The sequence below is a fragment of the Danio aesculapii genome, chromosome 6, assembly GCF_903798145.1.
Source record: "Danio aesculapii chromosome 6, fDanAes4.1, whole genome shotgun sequence".
NCBI lineage: Eukaryota > Metazoa > Chordata > Actinopteri > Cypriniformes > Danionidae > Danio > Danio aesculapii.
Window position 1 is genome coordinate 37,258,016 of NC_079440.1, and position 15,836 is coordinate 37,273,851.

General features: G+C 34.2%; 1 protein-coding gene across 3 annotated transcripts in view; it reads right to left on the reverse strand.

The window, feature by feature from the left end:
- The window catches only part of ddr2a (discoidin domain receptor tyrosine kinase 2a), a 72,081-nt gene that overhangs the window by 23,840 nt on the left and 32,405 nt on the right, over positions 1 to 15,836 (reverse strand). For all 3 annotated transcript variants that reach the window (XM_056460120.1, XM_056460121.1, XM_056460118.1), the window contains exons 3-5: positions 4,333 to 4,435; positions 3,766 to 3,997; positions 1,622 to 1,769 (exon numbers count right to left, since the gene is read on the reverse strand). In XM_056460120.1, the coding sequence (XP_056316095.1) occupies positions 1,622 to 1,769; positions 3,766 to 3,997; positions 4,333 to 4,435 (483 nt within the window). The remainder of the gene's footprint in view (positions 1 to 1,621; positions 1,770 to 3,765; positions 3,998 to 4,332; positions 4,436 to 15,836) is intronic.

The following is a 15,836-nucleotide window of genomic DNA, read 5'->3' on the forward strand; positions in this document are numbered from 1 at the left end:
TCCCTTCTATTACTATAGTTGTTGTATTACCATTACAGATATAGAATTTCCACATCAGATTAATTCAAGTATTTACTGCAGTATGGTTCAAAACATACTATATTATTTTCAATAACTGGTATTCATTCAACTGATTAATTTAGAAACTAAGTGACTGTCAAAACTAAAGTAAATGAAATCATAAAAAACTTTTCAGAAAAATCATAAAAGTTTGAAACAACATGTGGATGAGTAAATGCTTATTTCTTGGTAAACTACACCTTTAAGTGTTAATTTTCTTCAAGTGTTACTAAAGTTACTGTATTTAAAATCCAGGTAAACCAGTAGTTGCTACAAGCTTTAATTTCAGTATGTTGACTTATTTTTCAACTATTAAACGGGAGACAGGTTTTATTTTTAGCTCCTCCTCTTATCTTTGGCTCACAGCAAAGTAATAGTTGGAGGGGCGTGGCTAAGAATGTATAGCATGTATAGATGTTATCAGAGAAGGACAGCCCTTCCAGAGCAAACGCAAAAGGTCAGATTTTGATTATAGATTAGGCTACCTTTTTTTTCAGTGGATTAATTGTTCACCTTCACTATGTGTACTAGCAAAATAAACACTGTACGTTATTTATTTCATCCTGGCTTTAAGCATCCTTTTAAAGATGAGAAATACAATTATTTTGCAAAGCATCCAACATTTTTGGCAACATTACTAAATATAATCTACCAGATTGCATGGCATTGAAAGTTATTATTTTGTGTGTTTTACCTTTACTCACTCAAATTGTCAAGAAGGAAATTTTGTGAGTGTGTTTCTGATTGGCAGGTGTTTTACATTTGCGATGAGGACACAGTAAAGAGTCTGTAATGAGACAGAACGTTCAGTACAAGCTCATTGGTTCAGGATTGTTTTATTCATCCTTTTACACTCAACAGACCTCTTTTTTAAGACTTCCATTTTTGAGCAGTTTAGCTTAACTGCGACTTATCTGTAGTATCTGTAGATGATTAAAATGCTGTTGAGGTACTTAGTTTTATTTAATTTTTGAGAAAATAAACATGGTTTTGCTCTTCTTACAAATAAGCTGTTTTTCTTTTTCCATCTATAGAAGAAGTCAATGGTTGCATATTTTCAAAATATCTTCTTTTGTGTTCAATAGAAACTCATAAAGGTTTGGAACTACTTGAGGGGGAGTAAATAGTGAGGAAATGTACTGTTAAAATCAGACACTCAAAGTAGTTTTACTTATGTTTGGTTTTAAGGTACTGTTTATACCTCTGGTTGCTTTTAACGAACCTGTTTACTAAACAAAATGATTTGGAGTATTTAAAGGAATTGTTCACTCAAAAATGTAAATTCTGTCATCATTTACTCACCCTTTACTTGTTCCAAACCTTCATGAGTTTCTTTCTTCTGGTAAACACAAAAGAAGACACTTTGAAAAATGTTGGAAACCTGTGACCATTGCCTTCCACAGTATTTGTTTTTTTCTACTATGGATGTCACTGGTTACAGGTTTTCAGCTTTATTCAAAATATCTTCTTTTGTGTTCAATAAAAACTCATAAAGGTTTGAGAAGGTAAGTAAAGGTCATTTTTTGGTGAACTATCACTTAAAACTAGTAATCAGACTTACCCAGCCACTCACAGCCGTACAGTTCCACACGCATACACACATTCATGGAGTGATCGATGACGGGCATGAAGCGGACGAAACGGGCAATGATGGGTGGCTCCAGGTCCTTCAACACAATGTCATAGGCATTTCTGTTCCCCTCAATCACCTGCACAAAGCATTAAAAAAATGTATTTAGACTCTAACAGTAAGTGGATCAAAAACATTTTTCAAAATTGTCCTAAGACAAGAATCGGTGTTGTTCAATAGTTTTAGGACAGCTTCGATGAAAGGTTTTGATACACTTTAAATGTTGACTACTGTATGGCCAAAAGTATGTGGACACAACATGGCACTGGTCCTCTTTAGGTGACACGGTGGCGCAGTGGGCAGCAGTGTTACCTCACAGCAAGAAGGTCACTGGTTCGAGCCCCAGCTGGGTTAGTTGGCATTTCTGTGTGGAGTTTGCATGTATTCCCCCTGTTGGAGTGGGTTACCCCCACAGTCCAAAGACATGCAATATAAGTGAATTGGATGAACTAAATTGTCCGTAGTGTATGTGTGTAAATGAGTGTGTATCGATGTTTCCTAGTGATGGGTTGCAGCTGGAAGGACATCCGCTGCGTAAAATATATGCTGGATAATGTCGGTTCACTCCGCTGTGGCAACCTCTGATGAATAAAGGGATTAAGCTGAAGGAAAATGAATAAATGAATGAATGGTCTTCATTAACTCTAGCTCTTTTTGGTCTCTTCTAGGCAAGTCATTCAGACACAAAAGGGCCAGCGAGGTCAGGAACAGATGTTATGGGCTCTGGCTCATAGCCGGTGCTCCAATTAATTCCAGAAGTGTTTGGTTCAGATCGCCACACCAAATCCAGTTAACCATTTCTTTAAGGACTCTGTTTACAGAGGCACAGAAAAAACGAACAAAACAAACAAACAAAAAAACAAAGACATCCCAATTCGAAAACATTTAAATGTTGAGACTGCCTAGATCTTGATTTGGTTTTGCCTCACAGCAAGATGGTCACTGGTTCGAGCCTCGGCTGGGTCAGTTGGCGTTTCTGTGTGGAGTTTGCATGTTCTCCCTGTGTTTGCGTGGGTTTCCCTTCGGGTGCTCTGGTTTCCCCCGCAGTCCAAAGACATGCGGTACAGGTGAATTGGGAAGGCTAAATTGTCCGTAGTGTATAAGTGTGAATGAGTGTGTGTGGATGGAAGGGCATCCGCTGCATAAAACATGTGCTGGATAAGTTGGCGGATCATTCCGCTGTGGCGACCCCAGATTAATAAAAGGACTAGGCCGAAAGGGAAATGAATGTATAATATAATATAATATAATATAATATAATATAATATAATATAATATAATATAATATAATATAATATAATATAATATAATATAATATAATATAATATAATATAATATAATATAATATAATATAATATAATATAATACTTCTAAAGGGTTAGTGATATTTTTGTATTCTTTTGTAATACTTAATACAGCAATAATACAGTTTATTGTAATACCGCAATAAATATACACATATTACAAAAAAAAGTATATTTTTATATTTTTAAAATAAACTAAAATAAATAAATATTATATCAAACAATTTAAAACAATTATTCTTAAATGACATCACCCAAAAAGGTAACATATCTCTATATTATTTTCATACATGTCATTACATTATCAAGATTAATGTAATGTAATTAAAGTAATTAATAAAAGATGTAGAAAGCTCCAAGCTGTCATGAAGACTTTCAGGACCATTGCTAAGGCTTGAAAAGTAATAAAATTATAATTAATGTTCTGTTTCTAGAACAAACTGATCATTTCACTTCATCCGACCTCAGAGTATCATCAGGAGTCACATAAATTAATTTCATTTAGTCTGTTTTTTTAACTCTCCTATTGCCAGTAGCCATTAATTAGAATTTTATAAATCACCAAGGACCACAGTTTCGGCTAAAAAGCTTCTCTAATGTTGAACTGAAAAGTTGCCTAAATCTTGAAAAGTGAGTAAATTAACAGCCAATTTCTATTTGTTTTGTGAAGTTTCCATTTAACAGCGATATGTAATGAGTTGAAGAGGATGCCACATATGCAATGAGATGTTGAATAGTCTATAATGGTGTTTTTTTTTTTCTAACGTGCACCTCTCTGCCCTGTCGGTTCCTCCAGGAGATCCAGCGGCTGCCGTCACGGCTGTATTTAATCTTGTACGTCTGGGCGAACTCATTGCCAATGCCGCCTGCGTGTCGCCCCTGAGTGCCCACCAGAGTGATGAAATGCAGAGAGCGCAGGTCGATCTGAAGGAACTCCTTCATGTTCTCTGGTTCTGCTGGGATCTCAGGACACCAAGCTCCATCGCCCTCCTCACAGTCCAGCCTAGGACAAAAAATGAATAAATGAAATTAACAAAATATTTAAACAAACAAACAAGAAACAACTGAACAAACAAACAAATAAAAAAACAAACTCCTTTATTTTACAACTGAGTTTTCTGCATCATAATTCAGTCCAAAATAGTTCATTTTTGGTCGCAGGGGAATGTGAACACTTGCAATCAGTGAAGATGTGATATATGGAGGAAGCATAATTACATCATTTTACTGAGACAAGGCCACCCACATTTTACCAGATGTGCTTTAAATTGCTCCAACCAAGATAACCTGCACTATAACTTATGTGTATGTGTGTGGGTGTTGTGTGTGTTTTCATACCTGCCATATTTTGCTGCGGTGGACTCTGACCACTGACTTGAAGCTGATATCTCTTCATCTAAAATCTGCCCTCTGGACATGCCTAATGGGGACCGACAGACACCTGAGACAAAAAAAAAAGAGTAGTGTTTATGGGACTACTGGTATTCAAAATGTAATAATAGCAATAATAATCATTCATTCATTTTCTTCATTAATTTTCTTTTGGCTTACTCCCTTTATTTATCTGGAGTCGGCACAGCAGAATGAACCGCCAACTTAAGCTGCGGTCACACTAGAGTTTGAGCTTGCGAAAAGTCGTACGGCGCTGCGAAAAGGGGCGGCATTGAACAAGATGATTAGACATTAAAAAGCGAGCGATTGCTCCATATTTTAAATTCCTGTACAGAGAGGTCATGTTTTGATCCTCGATTGGTCTCACGCAGTCAAGTGATGTGATTTCGCAGCTTAGAGTTCACCAAGCTTGAACTTTCCAACGCAGCGATCTGCAAAACTTGACACACGACCTTGCGTTTCAGGTCTGACACATTCACGTAGAAGTCTATGGGGAGAAAAGTCCAGTGTGACCGCAGCCTTAGGTTTGAGAATTGGAGAATGGCAATTCTTTTATTAGTTGAGTTCGTTACCATTCATACACATCGCCTATATCTGCTGTGCTGTGTTTGCCTACTTTTACAATCATACAGATTATCGGCAGGGTTAATAGTTAAAATAGATAGGGCAAGAGACCTGCTGCACTGCTATCCACATTGTCTGCATTCAGACCCGGGGATTCAGGTGGAGAGTCCTCCTCAGTTATAGTGTTTACACGATGAAGCTGCTGTCACACTGGACCAACAACAACAATAATAGTACTAGTAGTAATAATAATAAAAACAAATAAAAAACAATAAAAATAAAATAAAATTTAAATATAATATAAAAATATTTATAAATAAAAACAATTGTTCCACTTATGATACACATCAACATATACACTTTAAATAACTTTCAAATAACAATGTAAAGTCATGTTCATCTTGCAGCTATGAAAGCTCAGTAAGATTTCTTATGCATTTCAGTCGTTTGACCTTAAGCCTAGTTCACACTACAGGATTTTAAGCCTGTTTGAGCCCGATTTGGAAGTTCGCCGACAGATCGGGCTGTGATAGGGAAATAATCTGCGGGTGCTCGGCGCTCGCCAGTCTTTATGTGTGAACTACTGAACGACGCATCAAAGAGGCTGACTGAAGCATCGCCGACAGCTCACAGACAGAAATCCAATATCTAGCATGCTGAATATTCCAGACCAGTCGGCCGACTCGACCCCACGTGCGGTCAGATGTAGCGACGAGCTGCAGCCAATGAGAGAGCATATCAGCATGAGCTGAATGGCAGTGTGCTCAGGAGCTCAACAGAAACGTCTGTGATTGGCCAGAATGAGCATCGAAGCACTCGCTTCATTCTGCATTAACATGGACACGAGAATAGGCTATATTAACAGGGGAACTAGCGTTCTGTAACTATTAGAATTACCATACTGGTCATTCTGAGCGTTCTCATATAAAACGTCATATTGTCACATCATATTTACATTCAAAGCTTCTATTGAGACATTAAAATTAAGCTTTGAATGTCTGTCATCAGATTTGATGACACCATTACCCTGAAATATCATCTTTTTTTGGTAATACAGCCTGTAGATATGTAGTTAAGATATTAGAACACGCAAAGGTCTGGGCCTTACTTTCGTTTTCACTTTCAAACATGAGCTATTTCACAGCACAGAAAATGCTGTTTTGAAAAATATATATGAAGTTTTTGCGATCAGAAAGTTATGTTTATGTTAGCGGGAAGTTGCTCGGCAAAAAATGCGTGCATATTTAAAGTCACAGCGAATAGTAGCAGACATGCATGCAGTCATTTTCACAGATATGGTAATTAAAGGTAGAAATGCTCAGTTATTTACTGTTTTGTAATTTAAAAAATAACAATGTTAGAAAGAAATACACAGATATTTAGGAAACGTCAGGGTGTTATAAATATGTTAGTTTTATTTCGAAGAGTTATTAAATAACAAAAATTAAAAACTCTGTGTATCAATATCCACTCGAACCTTGCAGATGAGCAATTAATCCGCTGATGCATCAGCTGATTGACGATGTTTGCTTGAAACGCTGTCAGTGATGTAATAAGCACACAAGCAGTGTTCAGCTTTTTCTGACTACTCCTCCCTCAACATTTCATTGGCTGTGGTTTGGTAGCTGGACTGAGCTGTTGGGGAACTAGTTGTTGTCAGATATTGTAGTGTGTCACCCCCCTCTTGTGGATCATTTACGTAGTGTCGCGTAGTGTGAACACCACAGCGATTAAAAGACACAAAATCAAGTCATGTAGTGTGAACAGCACAGCAATCTGCCGATGTTTAAAATTCTGTAGTGTGAACTAGGCTTTAACTGTTGTCAATGCCAGTGGTGTTGTCTCCACTGGCGATAACTTCCTGTAGTTTGTTGAAATTGCCAGCTGGGTTTTCTCTTTGGCGATTACTGCTGAATGAACTACAACTCCCACAACTCCCTGCGCTCATCAACTCCTACAGCAGCAGACAAGAACTTTCTATCATGAACATTAGAAAGTGTTTCCTCCTGGTTTGTTTTTCCTGCGTGCTTTGATCCTTGGCTTGTTTCTCGTCTTGACCCATTGCTGCCTAGTCTGACCTCTAGCCTGTATATTGACCATGATTATTGGATTACCCTTATGATAATGTTTTGCTCCTGTTTATGACCCTTGCCTGTACAACCTCGATTAATAAACTGCATTTGGATCCGCACCTTTGGTCTCAGCGTCTGCTTCACAACATTATCTGACTAAATGGACCATACATATTTGCATTTATTCTATAGCACAATTCTGAAGACAAAGCAGCTTTACAAAAAGTGCACATTTCTAAATTACAAATAATAGTAGTAGAAAAAATATCATATATAGACATGATCATTATTAAAACCACTTTTGAAACATAATGTAAGAATACCATCATACATTTCAGATTGATTGCTGAGAGAAATAAACAGAAGTACAAACCTTTTGGTTGAGGCAACAGTGTTTTATTACAATATATTATGATTTAAAATACAAATAAATACATAAATAAATAATAACAATTAAAGTGTTTTATTCAATGTAAATTGTCTAGAATATTGAAATACATTTTTCTCATCTGCATTCCTTATTTATATCTGATTATTATTATTTTTTTGTTATATTGGTTTGGGACTTGTGTGAGTTGAGCATCGATGGGTTTGCTCTTCAGTGTTTGGACTTTCAGCAGCGAAAATTAAACCACACTGAACTGAACTAAACTGAACTTTAACTCTAAAAACTGGACTGACACAGTTTCAGTTTGCTAGAGCTTTGTTAAGCTGCTTTGACACAATCTACACTGCAAAAGTGCTATAGAAATAAAGGAATATAGAAATTTTTTATTTTAAAATAGAATAAAAAGACTAATTTTTATTCAGATTTGCTTTCTGAGAAGGGAAAAGTCTTGAAGAAGAATTGTTAAACAGAAAAATGTTTTTAGACCACCAGCATTGGTTCATAAATGTTATAATTATATCCATTTGAACAGTATATTTTTCAAACACTGTTTTATATTTTGATTGCACGATCACCTGATACTGTCAGAGCAACAGAAAATATTTATATAAACCCTCCTAATCTCTCTTAATATCTCTCTCATTCTTTGACTATCCACATGAAGATCCGGACATTAAAACAGAAAAAAGTGTACAAGGACACTCCTATTCCAAGTGGCCCCTCCATTTCAACAAAATAGCCTTTGTGATCTTGCCAGCAATAGCAAGGATAGTGGTGAAGGACTTTTTGTCTCTCTTTTCAAAATTTTTTTTTCAGTCTCTCCTCCAAATGTTTGCTTAAAAGTCAAGATGGGGGAAACCTCAGAGGCTTGGTTTTGGCAATGACAAGCTGATATAATCCAAAACGAGCCGAATCCCCCAACAAAAAGCTCTTCCAGATGTAAGAGAACGACATCAACCTCCCCCATCACTCTCTCTCTCTCTAACACACATAAATGCACTTTAATGCAGACATACACATTTACTTTTACAGGCTGAGACTGGACAATATGTCAAATACCGATGTTTGCGATAAAAATATTTCATTTTATACATATTTTAATGCATATTATACAGTGCTCAGCATATACAAGTACAACCCTCACAAATCTATCTTTTAAATTCCTATTTTTAATAAGAAGCTATACAATATTATATTTGTGCATTTCCATTAGATTAGTCAGTACTAAAGCCAAAGCTGGAGCTTATCTAACAAAATAACTTATGATAACGGTCCAAAAACTAGTACACCTAAATTATATGTTATAGAAAATATTAAATACAAATTTAAAAAAGGGAAAAAAATCAAGAAGCCAAAAAATTTGTGGAAAATTTGTAGGTTTTAATTTTTTTTTGCAATATTTTGGTTGTATTTTACTGTAGTATCTTTCTATTTCTAAAATATGTTTGGTGACTAAAATATAATTTTAATAAATATATCTGTTTAATAAATCTGTTTATATAAATAAATACATTTCCTATATTCACTGGAAAATGGATAAAAATCATTTTCAAAACGGGGTGTACTCAATTATGCTGAGCATTGTATGTGTGTAGTAAATAAATCAGTTTCTGATATAATACCCTTGATGTTTAACCACATTCAAAACAAATTAAAACTTTTTTTTTTATAATTTGTAATTTTTAGGTGAATGAAAGATAATATTTTAATTTAATTAATACAGTTTTTATATAGTAAGTTGTCAATTGTAAATATATATTAAAATTATATATCTATATATCTATATCTATATCTATATATATATATATATATATATATATATATATATATATATATATATATATATATATATATTATAAAAAAATCCATATATATCTATATATATACACACACACACACACACATATATATATATTTATATATATATACACATATATACATATACACATACATACATATACACATACATACATATATATATATATATATATATATATATACATACATATATATATATATACATACATATATATACATACATACATACATACATACATACATACATACATACATACATACATACATACATACATACATACATACATACATATATATATATATATATATATATATATATATATATATATATATATATATATATATATATATATATATATATATATATATATATATTATAAATGTTACATAAGAGTTCAGATGCAAAAACCTCTAAGTGACATCTGAAATAGTCTTCTAAAATGATTTATTTTCTCAGTTTCTGTGTGCAGGTCCAGTAAATCATGCATTGGATGTAAAATAACTAAAAATAAACATGCAATGTACAAAATCATGGTTGCCTTAAATTATTAAGCTGAATCAAATTAACCTTATGAGTTCATTGAACCTATAACCTACCAAATTAACAAAATATTTTTTTGCTTCTCTTGATTTTTCCTCTTTTTTAAATTTGTATTTAATATTTTTCTATAACATATAAATTTAGGTGTACTAGTTTTTGGACCATTATCGTAAGTTATTCTGTAGATAAGCTCCAGATTGGGCTTCAGTACTGACCAATCTAATGTATATGCACAAATATAATATTGTATAGCTTCCTATTAAAATATTATTTAAAAAAGAGATTTGTGAGGAGAGTACGTATATATGCTGAGCGCTGTATTAGTATACATTACATTATTACGTAAATAGTGTATTGCATGTATTAGCCCCTTTTTCTTTGTTCCTAAATTAAATAATTTTAGCTCAAACATTCACATTAAGACAGAAAGTGTATAGAAAGTGCTCATTTCTACTTTACAAATAAGAGCAGAAAAAAGTGTTTTCATACATAGACATGACTGTTATTACAACCAGTTTTGTAACATGATGTTAGATTACTATCTGAAATTCCAAATTGACTGATGAGAGAAATTTACAGAAACAGAAGTTCAAACCTTTTGGTTGAGGCATAAGTGTTTTATTACAATATATGAATGTGAATACAATTAAAATGTTTTGTAGTGTTTATTTAGTGTAAATGGCATGCTTAGAATGTTTTAATACTAGTTTTCAGCATTATCTGCATTTTTTATCTGCATTTTTATCTACATCTGATTATTTAGTTACAAAAAAGCAGCTCAAACATTCACACATAAAGACAGAAAGTGTATATGCTTTCATCTTTCAAGGCAAAGTTTCCATAGCTTTGTGAATGCAGCAAAGCAGTGTCAGACAATTGACACAAGAGCGCCACATACATCAAACATCCTGCAAAAACACAGCGCTGTTCAGCTGTAGACACATGGCCAACTGTGCTTTTTGAAAAGCTTTCACAAGGACAGATTAAGAAAACACAGCCAGATATTTGATCCTAAACTTACAACAGGGTAAAAAAAAGGTATAGAAACAGTGATGAAACCAATGAACTGATATTTGTAATAAATACCCATTATACACTTGAATAAATTGAAACCGGAAGCAATTTTGACAGTGTCTGCCTGATATGGTGCCTATAATGTGTATTTAGGTTTTTTAATTACACACACACACACACACACACACACACACACACACACACACACACACACACACAAACATTTGTTGCGTGTTCAAACTACTTATTTTAAATAAGCTTAAACAGTTTTTTGGGGACAACTTAATTGTTTTATGCTCAGTCCACTTAAATTTGTAAAAGCAATTAGGTTAATCTAATAGATTTGTGTTCGGACAACATGAAGCTATTGTATGGAACACATTTTTCTACACTGAATAGTAAAACGTGTATTTACTCTCTGTTTTTCAGCTCTCCAAGAGTAGACGGTTACAGTCTGATTGAGTAAACATCCAGTTACTGAGTCTAAAAATACCCCTCGCTTTAGAAAGGTGGAAAAATACTCATGTTGTGTGCAGAAACTGTGGCTTTTGGTCTTTCCCCTCTTTCTCTCTCTCTCTCTCTCTCTCTCTCTCTCTTATGGGCCACTTCGGCCTCGTGTAGTAATTCATTGGTCCGAGTGGCACTTATTTCCTCCTTTTACCGACAAACTTTTTCCATCCTTAATCCTTGTCAATAGTATATTTGTTCTACAATGTTCGCTGTCAAACCGTCCAAAACCTTGCACATAAACACACATGTAGACAAACATTCACACACTTTTAATCAACATCCAGAAAAAGCGCTTGCATTTTTTCTTTTCATTCTTTTTTTATTTACAGCAGAAAAAGTAAGAGTCTATTACTCAAACTGGAAAAAAGCAGAGAGTAGGATGGTATAACTACAGTCTTTGGGAATTTTAAACAGAGGAAAGTTGGCAGAGCAGATCTCATCGCTAACACACTTTTCCAGAAGTAGAAAAAAAACGCTGCCTTTTTCCAGCGGAAATATGAAGGAGCAAAACTGATTTTTAAAGAGGTTACAGCATCTCTCTCTCTTGGAAAGAAAAGAAATCCACCACCTTTGTGGAAAGCAAGGATTTCTACAAACACTGTCATTAACTTCTGTCGCTTATAACACAGAGGTCAACAAGTTAAACACTGAAATGATCAAATCGTAATTGTGAGAAAGATCGCTGTCGTGACTTTTGGCCTGCAGAAACAAATATCTCTAAAACACGCAGAGACTCTGGTGCAAAAAAAAAAGGGGGAAAAAGAAAGAAATAGAAGCTGTTTCAATATACTTTCCTGTTGTCAAAATGTCTGGTATGTACAAGCCACAGACTCCAGTCTGATTGTTGAATCCATTGTAAACAATCGTGCTAGCGCTCCTGCTACATTCAATAATAAACTCGAGGCGAGGTCACATCCTCACACAGAGCTCACACGCAGTTCAGGAGGTTTGAGTGATGGACTCCATCCCGATTAATTTCACCACTCCTTTAGCACGGTATTCTTTTCTTTCTAACCACCAAACTAAAGATTTTTTTAAGTGCCTGTGATGAGAAGTAATAGTATTCTGCAGCAATTATAGGACACCATGATGTATTGCTAAGGCAGTGTTTCAAAGCATTGTAGTGCATTAAAGCATAGCAAAAAAGGCAAAACACCCCGAAAATATATGATTTTTCCACTACGTCATTAACACTGAAACTACCCAATGGAACTACTGGGATACTGGCAATCCATTACAGATATGCTCAATGAATACAAACCTAACAGATCACTCAGATTCAGTTCAGTCAAAGCATGGTAAATCCGCTTTCAGCTACTGCACCCCCCACTGCTAAAATCAGCTTCCAGAAATGATCAGATGTGCTCCAACATTAGACACACTCAAATCAAGACTGCTTATCTGTGCCTTTACTGAATGAGCACTGTGCTACATCCGACATATGGCATTATTATGCCTTTCTTTTGCTGCATTCTTTTAAAACCTTTTAACACATTTTAATCTGTTTTTAATCATTTTATTTTTTTATTGTCTTATTTTCTTAAAACATTTTCTTATATTTGTTTCTTTTATTCCTGTTTATGTAAAGCACTTTGAATTGCCATTGTGTATGAAATGTGTTTATAATTAAACTTGCCCTGTCGCTGCTGTATCCTGCCCTAGAATGGCTATAGCAAATTTAATATTCGTGATGTGATATATACATTCAAAGATTATACTGAGATTTTAGAGTTAGGCTTTTGAATGTCTGCCATTATATACAATACCCTAACACAGTACCTTCAGAAATGTTATCATTTTTAAATATAGCCCACAACTGTGTATGAATTACTAGTATGCCCACAAAGGTATGTACCTCACTTTGTCCTTTTTTTTTTCACAGCAGAAAAAAAATATAGAATAAAAATTTTACTTTTGAAAGTTTGAAAGATTTCTCTGAAGTATCGTTATGTTTCAGCAAGTTATTATTTTGTTAGCAGAACGTTTCTAGGCAACTGAGGAACATTCAATATTCAAAGGCACAGGAAAAAGTAGTGGACGGTAAAGTCTAGATTGGATACGCGGCCAGCAGAAAGTGCTATATGCGCATCAATATAGCAGCATTTTTTATGACACTTTATAACAATAATTAATATTTTTACAGTACTGTGACGGTTGGGTTTAGGGTTGGGGTGGGGGTAGGCATTAAAAAATACAATTTATTGGGTAATTTAATAGATTATATAAATAATACTCAGTACAACTACTGTTTTTACAGTACTGTGACGGTTGGGTTTAGGGTTGGGGTGGGGGTAGGCATTAAAAAAATAAAATTTTCTGGGTAATTTAATAGATTACATAAATAATACTCAGTACAACTACTGTTTTTTAGAGTACTGTGACGGTTGGGTTTAGGGTTGGGGTGGCGGTAGATGTTAATAAAATAAAATAAATGGGAAATTGAATAAATAATATAAATTATTCTCTTTAACTTCTGGCCGCAACCATATCCGATCTAGCAACAACCGTAGTGGACACTGATATTCATTCAATTAATTTGACATTATGACCTTTAAAGGTAAAAATACTCTTTCGTGTTTTGCAATTTTCTAAAAATAACAATGTTAGAATGAAATATATACATACTTAGGAAAATTATAGGGTATATGCTACTATAGTTATATGAAAGTTAGTAAATAGTTAACATTTTTCATATTTTCCATTTAAAGTGCACAAGAAGCCTTCATGAATGTATGAATGAGTTTCAGATATCTCAAGACAGCATCATGCATTTTAAAATCAATATATAACATATATAATCGTTTGTTGATTTGTTATTTTAGGAGCCTTACTGTTATTTTGCATTGTGAGGTTTTCATATCAATTCACTTGAATATGCAAATTATTCGGCTCAGTCCCTTTATTAATCAGCGGTTGCCACAACGGAATGAACCACCAACTTATCCAGCATATGTTTTATGCAGCGGATGCCCTTTCAGCTGAAATCATCACTGGGAAACACCCGTACACTCTCATTCACACACATACACTATGGCCAATTTTGTTTACTCAATTCACCAATAGCACATACCTTTGGATATTAGGATAAACCGGAGCACCTGGAGGAAACCCACGCTAACACGGGGAAAACATGCAAACGCCACACAGACATGCTAACTGGCCCAGCCGAGACTCTAACCAGCGACATTATTGCTGTGAGGCGACAATGCTAACCACTGAGCCACCGTGCCGCCCCAAACGGAAATCTATTATGGTTTTTTTCTTTTGTTTGGCCTAGTGACTTTGTTGCTGCAATTGTCTAGTTTTTAGACCTTAAAAAATAAATCCATGCAACAAATTTCTGTCCGGTTGACATTTTTTGTAGTCTGAAAAGATATTGTCTAGTTTGGCCATGCAAATTAAAGTAAAAACAACAACATAAACAGAGTAATAGCTGCAAGAACTTTTTTTCTGTTATTTATTAACTTCTCTCTTTTTTCCAAGAGCTATACAAAATATAGGATTTCAAAGTACTACAGAAAAAAATATCAAAATAATTTACTTTGGTAAATGGCAGAACTACATTTTCAACATCAAAAGTCGTCAAACCATAGATTAAAGTCCCAAAACATGATTAAAAAAACAGAAAACCCAAATATTATATCGGTTTTTTTTTGTTGTTTTTTTTTTAAATTAATTAATGTGACCAATTAAATTCTTCTAATAACTGATTCTATAATTTCTTATATTTTGTCTTTTGATTTTGTGGTAAAGAAGTATTGTGTGGGACCCTTATAACCCTTACACCCACTTCTCTATGACACTTCCAAACCGGAAAGTAACAATCTAGAACATTCAGGCGGCAACAGAACAGCTGAGTGTAATTGTGTTATTTTTGCTTGTACCACAAGCCATCTAAAAGCTTTTCAACAATTTAGCCTCCCCTCACATAAACCACACAGAGCAAAGTTTAACAAAGCATTTTACATGTTCCGTGTTTACTTTGAAACCAGCCAAACATCACTTTGTAGTCAAACAAAGCAAAGTGACAATTAAACAATGTAGATGGACTGGTAGCCTCCTCTGCAATATATTAGAGCATAATATAGCTATAAAAGAAACCAATATGCATTCCTCATGGCCTTGTTGCATAATTTAATCCTCAATCTTAAACTATACAAATGCCAATTTAATGCATTTGAATGTTTAAAGCAGGACAGCGAGGGTGGAAAATTATTAATATTGTATGCTTCCGGTTATGTTAGGAGGAGTTGCAAACATTGTTTTTGCATTACAATTTTTCTAAAAGGTTGTTTAAAGGTGCAGTAAAATTAAAATAAAGTTTATTAGATGTTAGTATCAGTGTGTTAGTTTTAAGGATATCTATAATCTAGTGTGCAACAAATCAGTGACAAAATTCATATTCAGAAGACATAAAATTGATATAAACATCTAAAGCTTGCTGTTTGTCACTTCCCCTAAACGGATAAATACTTCAGTTTCTCATTAAATCTTGACCAATCAAATGATCTTTAGTATCTGACATGCCCCACCCCTTTCAAAA